Below are 20,090 nucleotides of genomic sequence, written 5' to 3'. Positions count from 1 at the left end.
TTGCCAGGCTTGTTTAAGCCTCTAAAATAAGTTTCCTGGTAATTCCCCTTATTCCCTCTTAAAAAGATTAGACATGACACACAGTCTTGTATAAAAGTATGAAAGAGTTTATTCACACACATTCTGTTCACAGATGGATCCCAGAAGGCAGACTTAGGTTACAAAATATGTTGTTGTTGTTGTTTAGTTGTTTAGTCGTGTCCGACTCTTCATGACCCCATGGACCAGAGCACGCCAGGCACTTCTGTCTTCCACTGCCTCCCGCAGTTTGGTCAGACTCATGTTTGTAGCTTTGGGAACACTGTCCAACCATCTTGTCCTCTGTCGTCCCCTTCTCCTTGTGCCCTCCATCTTTCCCAACATCAGGGTCTTTTCCAGGGAGTCTTCTCTTCTCATGAGGTGGCCAAAGTATTGGAGTCTCAGCTTCAGGATCTGTCCTTCCAGTGACCACTCAGGGCTGATTTCCTTAAGAATGGATAGGTTTGATCTTCTTGCAGTCCATGGGACTCTCAAGAGTCTCCTCCAGCACCATAATTCAAAAGCATCAATTCTTCAAAATATATACACCTGGAATCTACCCCATAAGGAGATAGTTCCTTTGTCCTCTCTTGGCTGGAAGCCAAGAGAGCATCTCAGGCTAAGAAGATGTTGCTTCTTCGAGGAATGGAGTAAGAAAGAGAGATGGCTGCCTCCCCTGAGGTATTTTGTTACCTGCGTAGGTGAGGTCACGCCCACCTCTGGTCACATGCAGAGGAAGTCTGCCCCAGCCCAGGAGGAAACAGGAAGTTCCAACTGGCTGGTCCAGACACCCCCTTTTATGTCCACTCTAGGAAAGTTGCATTTGTCTGCTATGTGTTTCACATCCCACATAACTAAGGCATTAATTCCAGTTTCTTTAGAGAAGGCCATCCTGGCATATTAACCAAAGCTGATAAAGCACACTCCTTGCCATTGCCACTGTCTCTTAGTATGCAGAATTACTTACGGCATCAAAGGCATGGCTGAATTGCAAACCTGATCTTTTAGGAGGACTGCAACTCCATCCAGAATATCTGCACCCAAATTTTTGGCACCCAGAAACAACAGCCCCATCCTCCTCCTCCTCCTTCTTCTTCCAGCTTTTTCATCTCTACCCATTTCAGCAGTGATACCAAACACCACCACAACTAGTGATGGGTGTGATCTAGTCTTACATGGAATTTACACATGGGTGACTTCTCTGATGAAATCTGTGCAGTGTAGAGTCTGATCATATCCATGACTATTCAGAAGTAGAGTCCACTCATTTCAGTGGAGGTAAGTAAGAGACAGTACGATTGAAGTCCAATATGTGCCTAACTTTGACTGGATTGCATTAGTATGATTGCCCTTATCGAGCTACTTTGAATAATTCTGTTAAGGTTTGTGGGAATGTTAAAGGAAGATAGGGGGGGATATATTGTTTTGATATTATCCCTCCTCACTCACGCTAGTGAGTAAACAGCAGAGCACATTCCCTTTGCAACTTATTGGAAGCAAGTTGATGATTTGTTAGAATCCTTTAATTAAGCAACCCAGTCCAGCTTGTTCCTGGTAGGTTTCCCTTTTTATTTCCCTCTTATAATAATAACAACACAACATAGTCTTCTTTAAAAGTAAGAATAAAGTTTGACTCATATTCAGTTCACAGCAGTAATCTGAAGGCAGGCTTTATCTTGTGGTTCCAGTGAGAAGAAGCCTGAGCTACATCTCAGACTTTCTGCTCTTGGGCTCCATCCTATGTGAAGGTTGAGCCATGCATTGGCTAAGAGCCAGGAAAGCGAGAGTTGAAGACTAAGAGTCCAAGAGTCCATGAGTGAGAAGGTTGCATGGCCAGCCCTTTTATCCAGTCAGCTAGGGTCACACCCATCTACCCTGGTCACACACAGGGGGAGGAAGCTCCAGAGCAGGTATGACAGGAAGTCCTCCCTGTCTGGAGTCGCATTCCCCTGTGTGTCCATTCTAGGCAACAGGAAAATGTTGTACTTGACTGGTCTGGTAATAATACATTCCACAATGTTAGCAATTAATAATAAAAAAGTTGACCAATTATTAATCTAATACTTGTTTCTGGGTTGTCAAAGTGCTCATTATAAAATAAAAGCTTGTACAAGGTTCAGGGGAGAAATCGACTGTGTGGGTGTATGAATTGCATACATATTTTGAACTTTGTCCCCATTTTTTATACTTGGTTCACTTTCAAGGGTGATGTTAAACCATGAAACTCCTTGGATGGATTTGGTCGCTGTAGTTCTATCCATGTGCTACATGAATGTAGAGCAATCACAGATTCAATTGGAAGCAGGGCCTCATTGCTGTGCCTGCCTTTAATATTTCATGCCCCCAGATTTCTGGGTTTATTTTTCTTTTTTATCTGATGCAGATATGAAGGGTTGCTGTTATTCTTCTTTCTGGACTCAACATCAGAGGTGATGTCTGATGGAAATGTAGGTTTATTCTACTGAAGTCAATGGCTCAACTGCCATTGACGGGTTATAGACTGCACATGGAGTAAACATATATGAACACAGGCACCGCTGAAATCAACAGGACAATTGCAAGCAAATGGGCATAGAAGTGGAAACTGGTTCAAATCCAGTCGCTTTTGAATAACCTTGGAACCATTTTCACAGCACAAAGCCATTTTCAAAGCACAATTTTCACAGCACAATGTCAGAAGGTATGGATTTGAAATTCGGCCGGTCATTTTAAAAAAGGTCCAGTCACTTAACTACGGCAAGAGACACCGATCAAAAAACTGGGTTGCCCCTGCCTTTTCAATTTCTTTGCTTTTAATAAATACTATATCTCATTTTTTTGATATTGATTGAATTAGGATCCCAGTAGATGGGTACTTTCACCCACAGGACACTAATGAAAATTATTTCGCTTCCCTGTGTTGGCAGTCATTACTTTCTTAAGGAAAAGATTTAGCAGGCTATTATGGGAGACAGGCTTTTCATAGCTACCCATTCTAACAGGTATGGCAACTCTAGCTTGCAGAGATGAAGCAGGTCAGAGGAGGCTGCTTTGTAGGTCTAAGGCGCTGTGTGAACCGAAAGAGAGAGGAGCCGCCTTCTTCAGGCTATTGGGAAACTTTTTGTTTGGGTAAATGCAAAGGCTTGTGGAAGTTCATGGGAAAGGTCTTCAGCGCGAGAATCCTGTGCTTTTGGAAAGGGCTGGGAAGAGTTCAGTCAAAGAATACGTTGCTCTGGTATATGGAGCCCATGTCTGAGGTAACTGTGAGAAACTCTTGGCGAGAGACACAGTTCAGAATAGCTTTCTGGGGACCCTTCGTCTCTTTCAGTGGCCATTTGCAGACTGGAGATGAGCCTCAGTTAAGTGGCATTCAGTTAAATTTTACTCCGAGAAGAGTCGTTGAAATTAGTAGACCTAACTCAGTCATGTTCATTAATTTCAGCGGGTCTGCTCTGAGTAATGCTTAATTGGAGATCACCCTAATATTAATCTTATCATGTATTTATTTTATCACGTGCAAAGAAATGTAGTTTATGAGCACAATTTATCAGACAAAATATGACCATGTCTATTACAATATGGGAGATGTTCACTTAACAGCACTCTCCTGTAGCCCCTCGCAGGGTCAGGACACTCGATGAGAGCTTGCATGGTATAGACTAGGATGAGAAAGACGGACATTCAAATGCCCACTCTGCCATGAAGCTCACTGGGTGGTCTTGGGCTAGCCTAGCTAACAACAACAACAACAACAACAACAACAACAACAACAACAACAACAATAATTGTACCCCACCCATCTGACTGGGTTGCCCCTGCCACTCTGGGTGGCTTCTAACATATATAAAAACATAATATGCTTTCCAGGGTTGTTGTGAGAATAAATACAGACAAGGGGGGAAGTCAAGTATGCTGCCCTGAGCTATCTATCTGTCGATCATCTATCATCTACAGTGGTGCCGCGAGTTTTGTCGTTCCGCGAGTTTTGTCGTCTTGCGATTTTTTTCGTCTTGCGAAGCACGGTGTCGGAAAAGTTTTGGAAAAACTTCAAAAATCACCAAAGTCTTCAAAAACCTCAAAAAAGGCTACCACACCGCGTGCTATGAGTTGCTCCTCGAAGTCAAGTTGCAACTGTATTAACGGTTTTAAGAAAAAGGGAATGATTTACAAGCAGCTTTTCACTTAGCATGACTAAACAGTTTCCAGAATAATTTAGAAACGTCATAAAAATAAAGGAAAACAAACCATAACACAGAAAGCAAACAAACTATTCACACACACACACACACACACACACAGTCATTGATCACAATCCAAGCTAATGGTCAGTAAATGTTTGGTTGAACAAGGCATAAGTATTACATTTATATCCTACCTTTAGGAGCTCAAGGCAGCGTGCCTGCTCTCCACTGTCCATTTTAGACTTTGCTTGGTTACCTTGGGCAGTCGATCTTCATAGCCGAGCAAGTGTTATGAATCTGGATTTAGGATGGCACTTGGACCAGAGTATACACTGAAACTAATTCATGAGAATTCCTGTGTTAAGATTTATCAAACAGCCTGAAAGGCTGGGTGAGTTACTCAGCTTTAGTTTAGCTGAAGCTTTCTAATGGATGGTTTTTATTCTTGGGCTTCATAAAAAAATATGAAAAATCTGTAAATAATGTGCTTTTGGACTTGGAAAGCACTAGGCTGCATAAATGGCAGGTGTTTTTTGTAAAAAGCTTTCCATCTCCCTTTGGTAGACAAGTTATACAGATGGAACGCTAGCAGAGTGGTAAAAGCACTGCTAGAAAAGTGCACTAAATATAACCTGGTTACTTAGTGCTACCTTCTCCCTTGGCTGTGCTGATGAATACTGTTCCTACAGACATAAGGGCTTCCGTGCATGCCTACAAGTTTCTGTGTACAAGCATATAAGGGAAACTTTTCAGCACCTTGCCCTGTCAGTGAAGGCCACACTTCCCAAGGCACAGAGAATGAATTTGGTCACCCCCTTTTCCCACAGGTATTAGACCCAGCTCATATTGTATCTGGGCAACATTTCTGTTCTGCTATAGTAACATTTGAAATGAGGAAATTGTGTGGGAAGAAGGGCAAAATTTGGAAACTGTTTTGGTGCAACTGTTTTGGTGTGTTCAGTTCTGGTTGCCTCAGCTCAAAAAGGATATTGTAGCTTCAGAAAAGGGCAAGCCAAATGTTTAAGGGGATGGAGCAAGATTCCCTATGAGGAAAGATTGCAGCGTTGGGGACTGTTAAGCTTAGAGAAAAGGCAGGCAGAAGCAACACAAGAGAAGTTTATAAAATAAGGCATGGCATGCAAAAAGTGGATAGAGGGGGAGTAGTTAAGCTGGGCATCTATCTATACACAGCCTCTATAGTAGTAACGAAATGCAAAAACTGGAAAGCACCTATAAGCCTCCAATGATCTCCTCTCAAAGTGAACCAAACCTAGGTAAGTACCGGTAAGTGCAACACCCTTTGAAGATCTCAGTGCTTAGAGAAGCAGGATGAGTGTAACAGTATGTTACTCGAGCAAAGTGAGATGCACACAACTTGGGTTTTAGACCATAGTGAGAACAAGAATCCAGGATGTCATCATGATAGATGTCGCATTTAGCTATTCATCAACCCTTAAAGGTAAAGGTAAAGGGACCCCTGACCATTAGGTCCAGTCGTGACCAACTCTGGGGTTGCGGCGCTCATCTTGCTTTATTGGCCAAGCGAGCTGGCATACAGCTTCCGGGTCGTGTGGCCAGCATGACTAAGCCACTTCTGGTGAACCAGAGCAGCGCACGGAAATGCTGTTTACCTTCCCGCTGGAGCAGTACCTATTTATCTACTTGCACTTTGACGTGCTTTTGAACTGCTAGGTTGGCAGGAGCAGGGACCAAGCAACAGGAGCTCAGCCCGTTGCGGGGATTCGAACCGCCGACCTTCTGATCGGCAAGTCCTAGGCTCTGTGGTTTAACCTTCTGTTTTTCTTCGAGGGGTGGTGGAGGATAGCAGACACCCCTCCTTTGCCTTTTTTAAAAGCATTCCTATTATATACTGAATAAATTAATGTGGAGAAAATTGGATAGGTGAAGCTAGCAATAAATATTGATTGGCTGATAGATATTCAGCCATGCTGCTCACAGTGCCATCCAGGCAATTTGTTCATCTTGTTGGACAAAAGAGCTTGTAGGGTAAGAAGAGGAGCAGAGGAACCAGTGTGTCTTAACCACTGATAGGGCAGAGTTTGACACAAAATGCAAATTAGAACATGGAAGGTTGTTGTTTTTAATGCCCTTAACCATGTGCACTAGAAGCCTGAACTGATATCATGCAGATGGTTGGAAGAACAAGTAGTAGAGAGAACAATGACAAAAATGCATAAATGTCAGAAAGCTTTAATCACAATGTGTTAATATTCTGGGAGAGGGTAGCTCACTACAGAAAATAATTGTCCCTTGTCAAGTGCTCCTATTATTCCTCATGCTTTGCCAGTTCATCACCAGTTGGGATCAAGGCCCCTGAGAATTGGCTTCCATGCCCTGAGGTGCGAATGCAAACTGGAGATTTGGGAGGATGCCAGTGTAACCGGGTGTGAGGTGACAGGAAAAGAGTGTCTGGAGCAAGGTGTGCTGGGAAGAAGATGGAAGAACAAAGAGAGAGGGCCATCTTAGGCAGGCTGGCTGGAGGCAGGCTGGAAGAGATGCCTTGGACTCCATGGCTGCACTGCTGTAGGGAACAAGCACTTTTTGAGACAACCATGGCGTAAGATATGGACTCCCTCCATGCAGACTGAAGGTATAAATATGTGAATAAATCATATTTCTTAAAACTACGGCAGTGTCTACCACATCTTGATTCTCAAAGGAACACAGATCCTGGGAGAGTGTTTGGAACCTCCTGGAATCTTGCTACCGCGCAGCAGAGCATGGGAGTGGTGCCCAACTTTTGGAGCAATGCTTTTACTTTCTAACTCCTTGGTTACTTTGCCAAGAACCACTTGGAGTGTGGAAGCTTAGGTTTGGAGAAACAGAACTTTTCAAACATTATTCAACAGAACTTCCGAGCACTTCCCTTGCCATGGTCTTGCCTTCCATGCCTTGAAGTGGAAGGTGTTTGCTGGAAAGCATAGCTGGCCTGCCTGTGAGGCTGGGTAATGCAGCCACCTCAGGTAGCACCTCCCCTAGGAGTGCCTGCCCCATCTCACCACCCAGCTTTGCAGCTGGTCTCACTGGGCTCAAGGGGCAGAGAGGGACTGGTGGCAAAGCTCTGCCAAGGGAAGGAGTTCTCTCTCTCATCCAGCAGCGTGACAGGGATTTGCACTGGCTTCTCCTGAAGGAAGGAGCCAATGCTCAGCCCCACTGTAAGGAGACTCCTTATGGAGTTTGCTCCACCATTGTGGGAGCAGTAAAGGATCATTTTGCCTCTGGTGCAGGAACGCCTATGGCTCCTCCTTCTTGGAAGATGTAAAAACTCATGTTTATCAAGAAAAGTTATGTTGTTGAAAAATTAGGAGTTGAGCTATGTACTAAACTAAGGTGCAGTGTGGGTTGGTTTTTTTAAATAATTACTTGGCATCTGAGTGATAGAAAAGGAAGACCACATTTTCTAAAGAGCACAGAAAATAGGCAGTCTCTTTACACTTGCAAAGAATACAAGATAAGGTGGCAAGTGTTATTATATACTTGCTGTACAGCAGGCTGCAAAGACAAAGAATGATAACGGGAGAAAAACACATACGTTCAAATGTCCCCGTTTACTTTAAAAGCATAAGCTGTGTCAGTAGTCATCTCCAAAATCTCTTTGGAAAGATTTAAAGTAAAAGCAATGCACTTTGAATTCAAAATTTCAAAATCTCTTCCTCCTACATAGCAAATGACCAAGTATCTCTGTCTTCCTTGAAACTGCAGCAATTTTCAACATTCAGATCCAAAAAGCTTTAAAATGTGGCCCATTCAGCAAGCACAAAAGATTAGTCTGTATAATGGCAACCAGCAAACATAACTAGTGGATAGTGAGATCAGCCTGGTGGAGGATATGCCCTGCAAACTTCTGGTCATGAGAGCCAAAGTCAGCCTATAGCTCAATAATGGCTAACCTTTTTGGTTGCATTTATCAGTTCTCCAGCAGCTGCATGCCAGGGGTTGTGAGGCCAAAAGAACGGTGGTTCTTGCATGCACTTACTAGAAGACACACATACACAGAGGCACTCAGCTGATTTGTGCAGATCAGCCATGGAAGGGGTACAGTTATCACCCCTTGCTGAATTATTCATCTGAAGACTGGGGAGGGGTGATTTGCTTCCCTATTGAGGTGCTGGGATGGGGAGAAAGACTTAAACCTCTCTGCCTACTCCAGCTCTGTGTCTACATTCAAAACTATATTTTTGCCACCCCCTCCAAAATTGGTGGGTTTGTGGGGAGAGTGTGGGATGTAACATAAGCAGTCAAGTACAACATTTCCTGTTTGCCTAGAGTGGACACAGGCAGGGGGATGCTGATCTAGCTAGCTGAACTTCCTGTTCCACCAGGTCTGGAACACCCTCCCCCTGCACCTGACCAGGTAGGTGGGCAGACCCCACAAAAGCTCCAGTCACACAGCCACCTTCCTCTTTTGATTCCATTTACTTCTCTTGGACTGCGCTGCTAGCTCTCAACCAGCAGCATGTGGGGTGAGTTCCCATATGGAATGAACTCAAACTCTTTTCTATATTTCTAAGCTAAAGCCTGACTTCAGGGATCATACTGTGAACTGAATGTGAGTAAATCTGATGCTGCGCTGGCACCAACACCATGTCTATCTCCATGGTCACAAAGATGCCAGTGTGAACAAACCTTGCAAATCCAACCCACTTGTAGGAGTGCCTGTTTGCTTGCCCAGAGTCCCAGGACACTGTTTGCTTGCCATGCTAAGAGCTGTGCCTGCTCTGCTCTTCAAAAGGAAGGTGCAGGGGGCATGTCACTTGTTGGATCAACAGCTTAGCTTGTACTTAGCCATGTATCTATATACCTGTTGTGTCCCTACTACACCTTGAAACCTGTACCTTGCCTATGCACCCATCTGATTCATGCATTAAAGCCTTTGACAGAAACTTGAGCTGGGAGTTGGGAGTTCTTCATCTGGCAGTGAGTTTTTCTGTGCACACAACAGCCAGTTCACTGGTTTCCATGCTACTTGAGCCAGCAGCAAAATGGAGCACTTTGTAAAATGTATAGTTCTTCAACAATTTCAAAGCACTCTAAAGTACGCCGTGCTCCAAGCCAGTGTCTTTCCATACCACCACCAATGTATATAAAAAGGCACAGCATCAAAATGACAGTAATCGGCTTCCTCCATTTCAGGAATGAAATTGTTCTGTATTGCCTCAGGCACACACATGTACACCTTGTTGTTGTTCTTGTTCACCGAGCACACCAAAAAATGGTCAAAATAAGATAGTCGCGCATGTGCATCCCACACACCATCTCCATGTTTATATCCAGAAGTCATCAGAATGCAGCATGTTTTCAAGAGATAATGGCTTGGATTCCAACTTGGTGTCTGCAAATGGAAAGCCTCTCACCATTCACAGATAGCAAGGGATCATACCAGCAGATTGGGGTGGGGGAGCAGGAGAAGGCAATGCCAGTATGTCCCTGAATGCCAGTTGCTGTGAATCACCAATAGAGAGAGCGCTGTTGCCCTCAGCTCCTGCTTGTGGACTTTCCCACAGGCCTCTGAATTCTGGACTTGAAGGGCCATTGGCCTGGTTCTGCAGGGCTCTTCTTATGCTGTCCTCTCATCCTCCCGTCACCTCTCATGCAGCTCAGGTCCCACAACCCCCCAGAGCAGAGTTTCATAGAGAGCAAGGGGTAGGAAAGGGAAAGGGGAGTTGCTGAGTCCCCTCTCCCCAGTACCATCACAACCATTCCAGTGGTGGGAGCATCCCATGAGTGGAGTAGTGCTTGGGATGCTCCTGCCAGCAGAAGCCTAGTTAGGACCCTAGCTCTTGGACACCAAATTTATTCTTATTTTCTGCGACCGGCTAAGGGATTGTAAGCATCTGTCCAATAGGCAAAATACTATATGATGTTTAAGTCAGGTCCATGAGGTGTTTTCATGGACCTATTACAATGCAACACATTATGACAAATATGGTAGGAGGTATCTTAACAAATTCCTATAATACAAGGGGCCATAACTCAGTGGCAGAACATCTCTTCTACATGCAAAATGGCCCAGGTTCAACATCCAGCATCTCTAGGTAGGGGTGGGAGAGACTCCCTGTCTGAATCCTATTGCCACTCAGTGTAGACAACACTGGGCTTGATGGACCAGTGGGTCTGACTCAGTATAAAGCAGCTTCTCATGTTCCTAACTTCTCCTGAATGTGAAGTCGTAGATGCTGTTCAAGGTTATGTGGTTATGGCTGACATCTACCCCCAGGTCATGCTCACATCTAGGGTTGGACAATATCTGGTTTTTCAACATCATGATATCACTAGCTAAACATCGCAATTTAAAAATACATCACAATGCCTGAAATAAGGATGGAGCTATGTAGAGGCATTGGCTGGCTTCACGATTTTTCCTGCATTGTGATTTTCCTCAGTGCCTGCTCTTGTGATTCACTGCTCCTTGTGTGAGGCAGGGAAGGGCTGAGCCAACAGTTAACAGGGGCTGCAGGAATCAATAGAAGCATTGGCTTGCTTCACACTTTCCCCCACATTCTGATTTTTGCACAGCACACACACACGATTCATAATATATTGTTGGGCCAAAAATTATGAAACCAGTATCACTATATGGTCATCAAACTGGTTTTGGATGTTACTGTATATTGATATATCGCTCAGCTCTACTCACCACCTCCACCTCTTCTTCTGCTTCTTTAGTTCAGCAGTGTGCAGAAATAAGGCACAATACTGTCTTATAGCCCAATACCAAGTTGTACAGCCAGCAGCAATACCAGAATCTCCCAACACGCTATGCAAGCATGCAAGTAGAAGCTGCATGTGTCATACTATGTGTATGTTGTGCATGAGTCCCTCATGTTTGCTTATATTCAAACCAAAACACATCTCATCTGTTGAAGGGTTTAAAGAGCCTCTTTCTTCCGACTTTTGCAAAATGTGTAAACAGGACAGACTTTCCTTCCCTGTGTTGGAAAACTCAGCACAGTTCACCACACAGATCAGCTTCTGCCCCAAAGATGGTCCATCATAATACCGAGGAAACTGCTGAGCTGGAGGCCAGAGGGGTCCTAGGGACAAGGTCTCCCTCCTCCCACAACGCTCTCTGCCATAGCCAATGCTAGTAATCAGATAAACTAGGTCAGCACAAACCAACAAGGTGAGGCAGCTGCAGACTAAATGGGCAAAGGCAGCAACGAGCCAGATAGCTCGGAGGGCATATGCACAAGAGTTCAAATCTCTGGAGAACAGCTTCATGCAGCACTAATCAATTTTTAAATGTGCTTACTTCCTCTCCCACCCCCCGTTTTTGTGTGTGACTGAGTTGAGACGAAGTATTTCGCACTAATTTTGTAACCGTTTTTAGCATCAAAAGGCACGCTCAACCTGTCAGTTGAATTGCAAGCACTTCAATTAAAATTTCCCTTTCCTGATTATTAAAGCTAATAAAAAAAAATCCTCCCTTCCTCCCTCGCCTCCCCCACCCACCCACCCAAATAGTTCCACCTTGGCACCCAAGCTTGCATTGTGCTTGCCAGTTTAAGGAAGCCTGTGGGGATCCCATGGGCTTGTCAGGAAAGGAAATCCTTCATAGCTGAAATGAAATATACAGAAGGTTCATTGCTGAATTGCAGAGGCAGCCCCTAGGCATCAGTGGAAGATGCAATAAGCTCAGCAGTGCTTTCTGGATGGCCCTTAACAGTTTGAGGGCAGAGAAGGATTATGTAGGAAGATCATCTCTCTCATCCCCCACTGCTACCGTGGCCCATATTCCCAGCCTGCCTGCTAGGGTGAGTCAGACTTCACAGTGGGTGAGAAAGGTGCCTCCATTGCCTGCTGTGAGGTGGGTGGCAAGCGGAGAGGGGCCTTCTCAGTGGTGGTGCCCCATTTTTTGAGAGCTCTCGTCAGAGAGGCCCACCTGACATATATATTGCTGCCTGGCCAAGATCTCTTTATTTTCCCCAGGCTTTTAGCCTGGGACAGAAAGAGTTTTTAACACTTGCTTTTCTTCTGCTTAACTTATAGTTGTTGCTGTTGTTTATTCTTTACCCTCTGGAGGGTAGGACTCGAACCAGTGGCTTCAAGTTACAAGAAGGGAAATTCCAACTAAACATCAGGAAATACTTTTCTGACAGTAAGAGCTGTTTGACAGTGGAATGGTTTCCCTTGGGAGGTTGTGGACTCTTCTTCCTTGCCCAGTTGTAACATTTATAGAACTTATATTTTCCAACCTATAACTTAAATTAGGTTCTTATATTTTGCTTTTTATATTTTTTACATTATACACACACACACACACACACACACACACACACACACACACCTCATCCATGAGACAAATCCTGCCCCCCCCCCAGTCCATAAAAATGGCAAAGCTACTCTCACACACTGGAATAGCTTGATACTGTCTTTAAAAAAACAAAAAAAAATCCTGAATATCTCAAAGGTATAGGCAGGCTACTTTACCAACACTCACACACCCCACGACCCTCAAAAGAATATGGTTCCTTTCAAATTCCACAAAGTGTAGTACCATGAAGTTGGAAAAATAAAGGGAAGTAGGGAAAGCATGGGAACATATTGATAGCACACAACTCCCAACAAGGTTTCGTATACCTCCTCTGTGGACTCCAGTTGCACTTTTGGGTCCTTTTCCTAAGTTCCCAACTCCCTCTTTAAGCATTATTTTGCTAGTCTCCAAAGAAATAAAAACCATCACAACAACAATTGATCTCAGGGTTCCAAGCACATGATTATGTTGAGAAAACTTCTGTGAAACAGCAATGCCTTTAGTTAAGGATTTGGTCCGTAAATATTCACTGTGCATAAAATATATTTAGAAGGGCTTTGAAACAGGACAAATCAAATAGTGGTACTATCTTAGAGACCAAGCAGGTGTATCCATTCTACATGTACAAAAGAAGTCAACACCACAACATATTTATTGATCTTTGGTTTGAATAAATTGCCTTTTTCTGATCTGAGCAATTCAAAAAGAACAGATACAGTAACAGTCCACGTGTATGGTATGAACAAACGAACAGGTTAAATGGTCAAGTTACAGTGAACATTAACATTACAGTACTAAGAACATTCTATTGCCTAGTAAATTCAGCGTAATTGATATTGCTTCCCACCAGCTGAAGTGATAGTTTGCAGAGGCAAACTTATTGATGCAATTACTGCTATCCACAGTAGGCATTAACATTCATATAAATCCAGTATGGCTGGTGCTTAGCCAGCAACCCATTTCAGAGAAGACTGTAGAATCCGGCTCCTCCTAGAATATTTTTGACGAATTATACAAAAAGCAAATCTTGAGTCACAGTGTTTACTACATTGGTATCAACACACACTGAATGGGATATAATTTCTATAGCACTTGCAGAGCACAGAGCAGTTTACAAGCCTTATTACAACTACCTCTTATCCTTTCCCACCATTATTAGTAAAGTGCTGCCTGACATGCAAAAATATAAAGCAGATTAATATATTGCTTTTATTTGCAGGCATAAAATATAGCAATAAGCAATACGATTTCTTTACACATGGTGTAAAAATTTGTAGGTTATAGAAGAGGTCTCCTGGCCCCCACCTTTTGCATACACCTTCTTACTTGCTGCTGGTTTTGAAGTATAGCCTACCCTATGGACACTGGAATATTACACAAACTGCATTGGACAATGAACTGAGAGATGGACAAAGTATAGAAGAGACTTTTCCCCCCTTGAATGGGGGGGGGGGCTTCCTTCAGTACAATCTTAATTTTATGGAGTTCCAGTTACAAACACTGCACTTTGATTTGTAGACTGATCCACTAAAAAGGTTTTTTTATATAAATGAATAAATAAATAAATAGGGAAGCTCATTTCTCATCTGAATTCTCCAGCTGTGTGTGGGTTTTGAGAAAATAACAGTTAGCCAAGAAGATAGAGATGTCTGTTGGTTATAAGAAGCTGAAGACTTAAATATGATTACTTTCAAGTAACACTGAGAGACTTTCTTCCAGTTACTGTATTTAGGACTTAAAGCTGCACTTAAAATTAGTGATTATCCAGTCTATTGGTTTATATGTGTAATTTGTATTCTCTTACCTGTGAACAAAAAGTTAATTCTCATATTACTTTTTGGTTTTATCACACAACAGCCCAGAAAGGCTTCTAAGAAAGTTTTCTGCCATTCAGATGTGTTTGCACTGGATCACGATTAAGTTGAAACCATACAATATTAAGTTGATATCACACTATGATGAATGTTTCATCTGCACAAGCATTGCAGCTTGCCAAATGAAAGGATCACCCTTCTCTTCTCCTTGTCCACTCTTCTGGGGGTGTGAGGAAGGAGGGGGGAAACTCCATTCTGCAAACAGAAGTCCATGTTCAGGGCTTCCACTGACAAAGTTAGGTGACTCCTGCCTTAAATGTCTATCTTATCATTGCTACAATGTTCCAATTTACCACCCACTTCTAAAGAGATCACACAGCAAGGATGTCAAAGATGACATTATCCGACACACAGATGGATCAAATCTGTTTTCTAGCGCTCGAGAGGGTAGAACTCAAACCAATGGGTTCAAGTTGCAAGAAAAACGGTTTAGGTGAAACACTACGAGAAACTTAACAGTGTTCAAAAGCAGAACACATTGCCTCATAAGGCAATAGATTCTTCTTCCTTAGAGCATTTTAAACAAGCTGGGTGGTCAGGGATGCTTAAGTAATGGGTTTCTTGTAAGGACTAGATAGTTCTTGCTCTATGGTACTGAAAAATTTAAAGCATCTTTTCTATAGGTTCTGCATTTTACAAAAAAAGTATGTGTGTTTTTTTTTAAAGACACTGGTTTCTAATGATCTCAGGTGTATAATTTTATGCTACCCCCAACATTTTTAGAAAATGAAGTTAATCTGCCTTGCAAGCTTAGTCACAGGCAAAAGTATAGTAGTATCATGAAGCAATGAAAGATTAATTCTGTATTTCACTGTTGCCAACATCCACCTCTCCCCCAGCAACCTCTTATGTTTAAACCAATTATATGACAAGGAGAAAATCGGCTGGTAAAGTTTCTGCAAACATGGTGGTGCAGTGATGAAGAAATAGATGCACCTGTTAAAAGCCAGAAAAGTTGCCAGTTCTAATTCTACTTGAAATTGTTGTATCATAGCTTAACAAGCATTTAAAGACAACCTAAAGGCATCAACTGCATGGAAAGGGTTATTTATATAGTGTGTCACATCAAAGATTCAAGCAAATGCAAGATCTATACCTTTAAACATATATTATTTTTGAACTTGCATTTTTTTAAAAAAAATAAATCCAATTTTTATGTATTTTTATCAAGATGGACCTGGGTTTCAGTCACTGTTGATAACCCCAATTATTACAATGTTTTTCTCCATACTGTTTCCTTCCTTCGCAATCTTTTTTCCATGTTTCATGTTCTCCAGCTCACATATACATATCAGAAGTGCAATAGCACAAACGGGCACGAGATCGCTCAGTATGCTCCAATCAGCATGTGGAAATCCTATGCAAGCAAGCTGTCCCATTCACTTTGATCGAGGCACTGGTGCACATTCCTTCACATACACAGAGCTACCCCCTCTCTATGAAACTTGAGTGCGAAAGCTCTGATATGCAGGCAAGTTGCATGGTGAAATCACTTGATGAGAACATTTATGTGCAGAAAAACAACATTCCCTGGGTGAAACCATATCAGCACCACTGTAACCTAGATATTTTATTTATTTAGTCACGGCTGTTTTTCAGGATGGTCAATGCTGTAGAAGCCATCACAGGACACCAATATTTTTCAGGCCATGTTTGATATAATGATTTGGATCCAAAAGTGCAGCTGTGCAAGCCAAAGGGATATCCCCCATTTCTATTGCTGCAGACTCCTGTACCATGATATCTGAGGATCTTATGCCTCAAAAGTGGCTTTTCAGGAACAAGTGGTTGCAGTGGAGGTGAGAGATAAGAAAGCTCCATTATGTGATTGTAGATTTCCACTTGCTTGTGTTAGGATCCAAGCCATTATTTTTAAAAAATGCTTCCTTCATAATTCCATAAAGCCCTACTACCATTTAAACTAAATAAACTGCATCATTTTTTTGGTTTTAAGTCCTCAGGCTGGATACCACACTTCAGAACAGAACAACTGTTTGGATTCTGATTTTTTTCCTTCTCCTTAAACAAATGAATGCCGTCTGTACATCACCAGCCTTTGCAATGTTCAGGTGTGAGTTGTGCAAAGCTGACAAACACAGCTTAAGTACACATGCACTTTTCATACAAAGAGTCAAAGTGAAGTATTGTAGTAACACGGTAATCTAGTAACACAGTGTCTACACAGCATCACTGACAAGTGTTAGCCTGCCAGGGCACTTCATAAAAAGGTTTCAAGTCTTAGTGAGAACAAGCAAATGTGTGGGATCCTGGAGAGAAGGATGCACCCATTTTGCTCCTCTTCCAGTCCTGCAGCTGTGAGCTAAGCCATAGTTAGGGTTTATCATTACATATGAACCTGGGCTAGTGGTTTATCTCCTCCAGACAAATCATGAATGGTATGCCATAGAATAAAACTCGGCTACATCTTGTGTTAAACCACAAGCCTGTTTTTGGATGTGATGCTAAGCAAAACTATGTTTTAGTTCACAGCAAAATGGAAGCACTAGGACCAGAGGAGAAAAGCAGTCAGAATCTTGTCTCCAGGAACCTGCACATTTTCACTAAGTCATTGTTTGTCAAAGCATTACATGCAAGCCAGGTCTATGAATGAAACACTTGAGTACTTTACACAAATACCTTGCCTACCTATAAAAAGCTGGTCAGGTTTATAATTACTAGCAGAATGAGATGTACAAGAGATGTTTAAATCAGTTTTACTACCGTTCACCATTGTTCTGTTCAGTTCTTTCTGTGGTTCTTAATCTTAAGCTTTGGTGTTTTCTGACCTGCAGTCCTTTAAATGCACCCTGCTAATGGGAATGAATTCCAATTTTTGATGGTAGACATTCATCTTTCTCTTCTCTCTCTCTCTCTTTTAAGTACAAGTGATGACACTACTGGTATGGCTCCCTTTAGGTCAGCGTGTGACTCTGTTATGGTCAATAAGCCACCAGTTGGACTCATTCTTTTAACTACTCTACACCAGTATAATCACCTTTGAGATACAGTATTTATAATCCTAACAGCATTCTCTGTCTGAATAAAGCGCATAAACACCAGCAGTGAAGGTGGCAATGTACCGTTTTAGGCCTTAACTAAGTACTCTTCTCAAATGGTGTAATGTTACAAGTCCCTGACATTCCAGGCCAAGTTACAACAGGCTAGAGCTGAAGTAGAAAAACAAAAGTGTGTAGAAGCTATGACAGAGAAATGAAACCTCCATATTATGTGATCAACCAAAAAGAGACAGGTGTCTCCATCATGCCTAATTGTGAACCTCTTGGGGGTATGTGGATGACAAGTTTGACGCCACAAGGCAATTCTCAGGTTTCTATGAGCTGTGTCTATGCACACACACACACACACACACACAGAGAACCAAGGCTAGTATAATGAATTAAGTTTAAGGCCCAACAAAGGCAGTACAATGAAGAGACAGTCAGTTTAGAAGGTGAGCCTGGCATTTGGGGAATACTGCCTTTTTGGCTAGACAGAAGTATCTAAGGCAAATTGTCTAGAAGTTCCCGTTTTCAAGTTTACACTACTAGAGGGAACTGTTAAGATTATTGTGAATTGCTGTTTCTCATGCTACAGTAAGAAATCCTTCCACCTTATCTATATGAATGCCCAGTTTAGTTCCTGAAACGAAAACAAGCAAAATGCTAGAAAAGTCAGTTTTACGACCAACTGCTGCTTCTATCTTTCCAATTGAACATTGTCAACCGACATAGAACATACAGACAAGTAAATGAAAAGCTTTAGCTGGAGTTTCTTCACCTGGGTTAGCAAAGTTTCTTAACATAGTCCCAACAGCTACTGTGACAGCTGAACACTTAGGACGGGGCATAGCAATTACTGCACGAGCGTGATACAGTGATCCATGGTGCTGTCATGAGCTAACTCTGCATATTGCACTTGTACCATATTCTAGGGTGGTAATAGTCTGGTGACAGCAGCTACTGCTATACAGTATTGTATGTGCCATAGCAAAAAGGTGGCCACAACAGAGCAACGTACGCTGACACCATCTAGAATCTGTATCCATTATAACAAGATTGTAACAGCCAGGCAGGGCAGGTGGCTCACTGAAAATTACAAAATCTGCTACAATTCTAGAGCAGAGGGTAACCAACTCGGTATCCTCAATATGTTGTTGGACTCCTAACTCCCATAGTCCCTGATCACCGGCCATGCTGCCAGGGCTGACAGGAGATGGAGTCTAATATTATCTGGAGAGCATCTCACTGGCTACTCCTGAACTACAGTGCTTTCATTGACATTGCAGCTTTGATTACTTATAATTAAAGGCATTGACGAATCTTTTCACAGCATAACCCTTATTAATTCTCCCAAGCTTGTCTGTCCTGCAGTACACATTCATAGGGAAATTTCAATATTTTCACCTTTTGTGATCTATTAACTATACACACATAGTAAAATAAGTTTAGGAGACTTTGATTAGTGTCAACCTTTCTTGTGAATCCAATGAAATCTGTCTTAATTTCAGAACAGTAAAACCCAACTGGATCTAAGTGGATAAATATTAGCACCAATACGTCCAAGGAGTCATATGGCCATTTATTATTTTTTAAAAGACTATTAAGACTGAAACAATATATTTACTTTTACAATATGAAAATTCTTTAGGACTTCCTGACACATTACATTATAGGATACAGTGCCTCACATATGCTGTGGAAGCCTCAGCATATTATACCACTTTGCATAGTTCTAATACATGAATGTGCAGGAGTGAGGTACACGTAGTCTCGCAGTTTTATGACTTACTGCTCTTCCATTATAACCACTAAAAGATGCGTTTCAAGTATGTGAGTGATCAAAGAGTGAAATGCTTTTAAAGTCTGACAACTGCACACTCCTGAACATTCATACATTAAGTAACCAAGTGACACAATATTGCAATACAATACCCTTACTGTAATATGTAAACAAGTCCTTTAGCACAAATGCTTGCTGAGTCCATGCATTTTATTTACAATAAACTCTTTTGAAACAGCTTCCTTTACTGTAATATACAGTATTTCTTTGTCCTGTTGGATGACTTTGCTCTTCAGTAGAAAAGTCACCCATGTTTTTGCCAACAGGATAACTTCTCCAACCCCCTTATATGGCTCAGTTGAACGTTCCATTTTCTATGCAGTGACTATTAACCCTAGTACCTTAACACCACTAAGATCAGCCAATCAATGACTGAATAACACAGTGTTTTCAGGGCAGCACGAAGTTCACCAAAACAGAAGGTACTTCTGACATATTTCAAAGCAGTCCAAAAACAATTCAGCAGTTACCTACAACTTTAGGTAACAAAGTTACAAACTCGTTTGCGATTTCCAACATTACCCAACAATTGCCCAGAACATGGAGAAAGCATTTATGAAAAAGACTTTGTCGTGTTATTTCTTCCATTTTTTCTTCAGTCTCCTTTGGGCACATGGGCTTCCTAGCTTTGAACTTGTTAGGTCATGCCACTGTTAGGTACTGATGATAGAACAGCCCAAAAAGGCTTGTGGAAAAGAGACAAGCAGCAATCCACCAAGTGAGGAAGGACAGAAGTCCTCTGAATAAGAGTGGAGTGAAAATGTTCTTCAGGCTAGCCAGTGCCATTGTTAGCTGTATTACAGTTACCTTCACCTTTCCATCATCAGATGAAGATTCAGAGTTTACTGAATTGCTCAGTGGACTGCTCTCCACTGGTAAATCTGAAGTAGCTTCTGGATAAATGCCCCAGGAATAGTTACCTAC

At 42.2% G+C, this 20,090-nt stretch overlaps 1 protein-coding gene across 1 annotated transcript in view; it reads right to left on the bottom strand.

Moving 5' to 3' along the window:
* Positions 1–13,087: 13,087 nt before the first annotated feature.
* The window catches only part of TMEM161B (transmembrane protein 161B), a 38,226-nt gene continuing 31,223 nt past the window's right edge, over positions 13,088–20,090 (bottom strand). Inside the window, exon 12 of the mRNA XM_083465366.1 lies at positions 13,088–20,086. Coding sequence (XP_083321492.1) covers positions 19,809–20,086 — 278 coding nt within the window. The 3' untranslated portion in view covers positions 13,088–19,808. The remainder of the gene's footprint in view (positions 20,087–20,090) is intronic.

The sequence above is a fragment of the Podarcis liolepis genome (assembly GCF_965112155.1).
Source record: "Podarcis liolepis genome assembly, chromosome: 11".
NCBI lineage: Eukaryota > Metazoa > Chordata > Lepidosauria > Squamata > Lacertidae > Podarcis > Podarcis liolepis.
The sequence above is the reverse complement of the archived record's forward strand: the minus strand, read 5'-3'. Positions and strand labels throughout refer to the sequence as shown.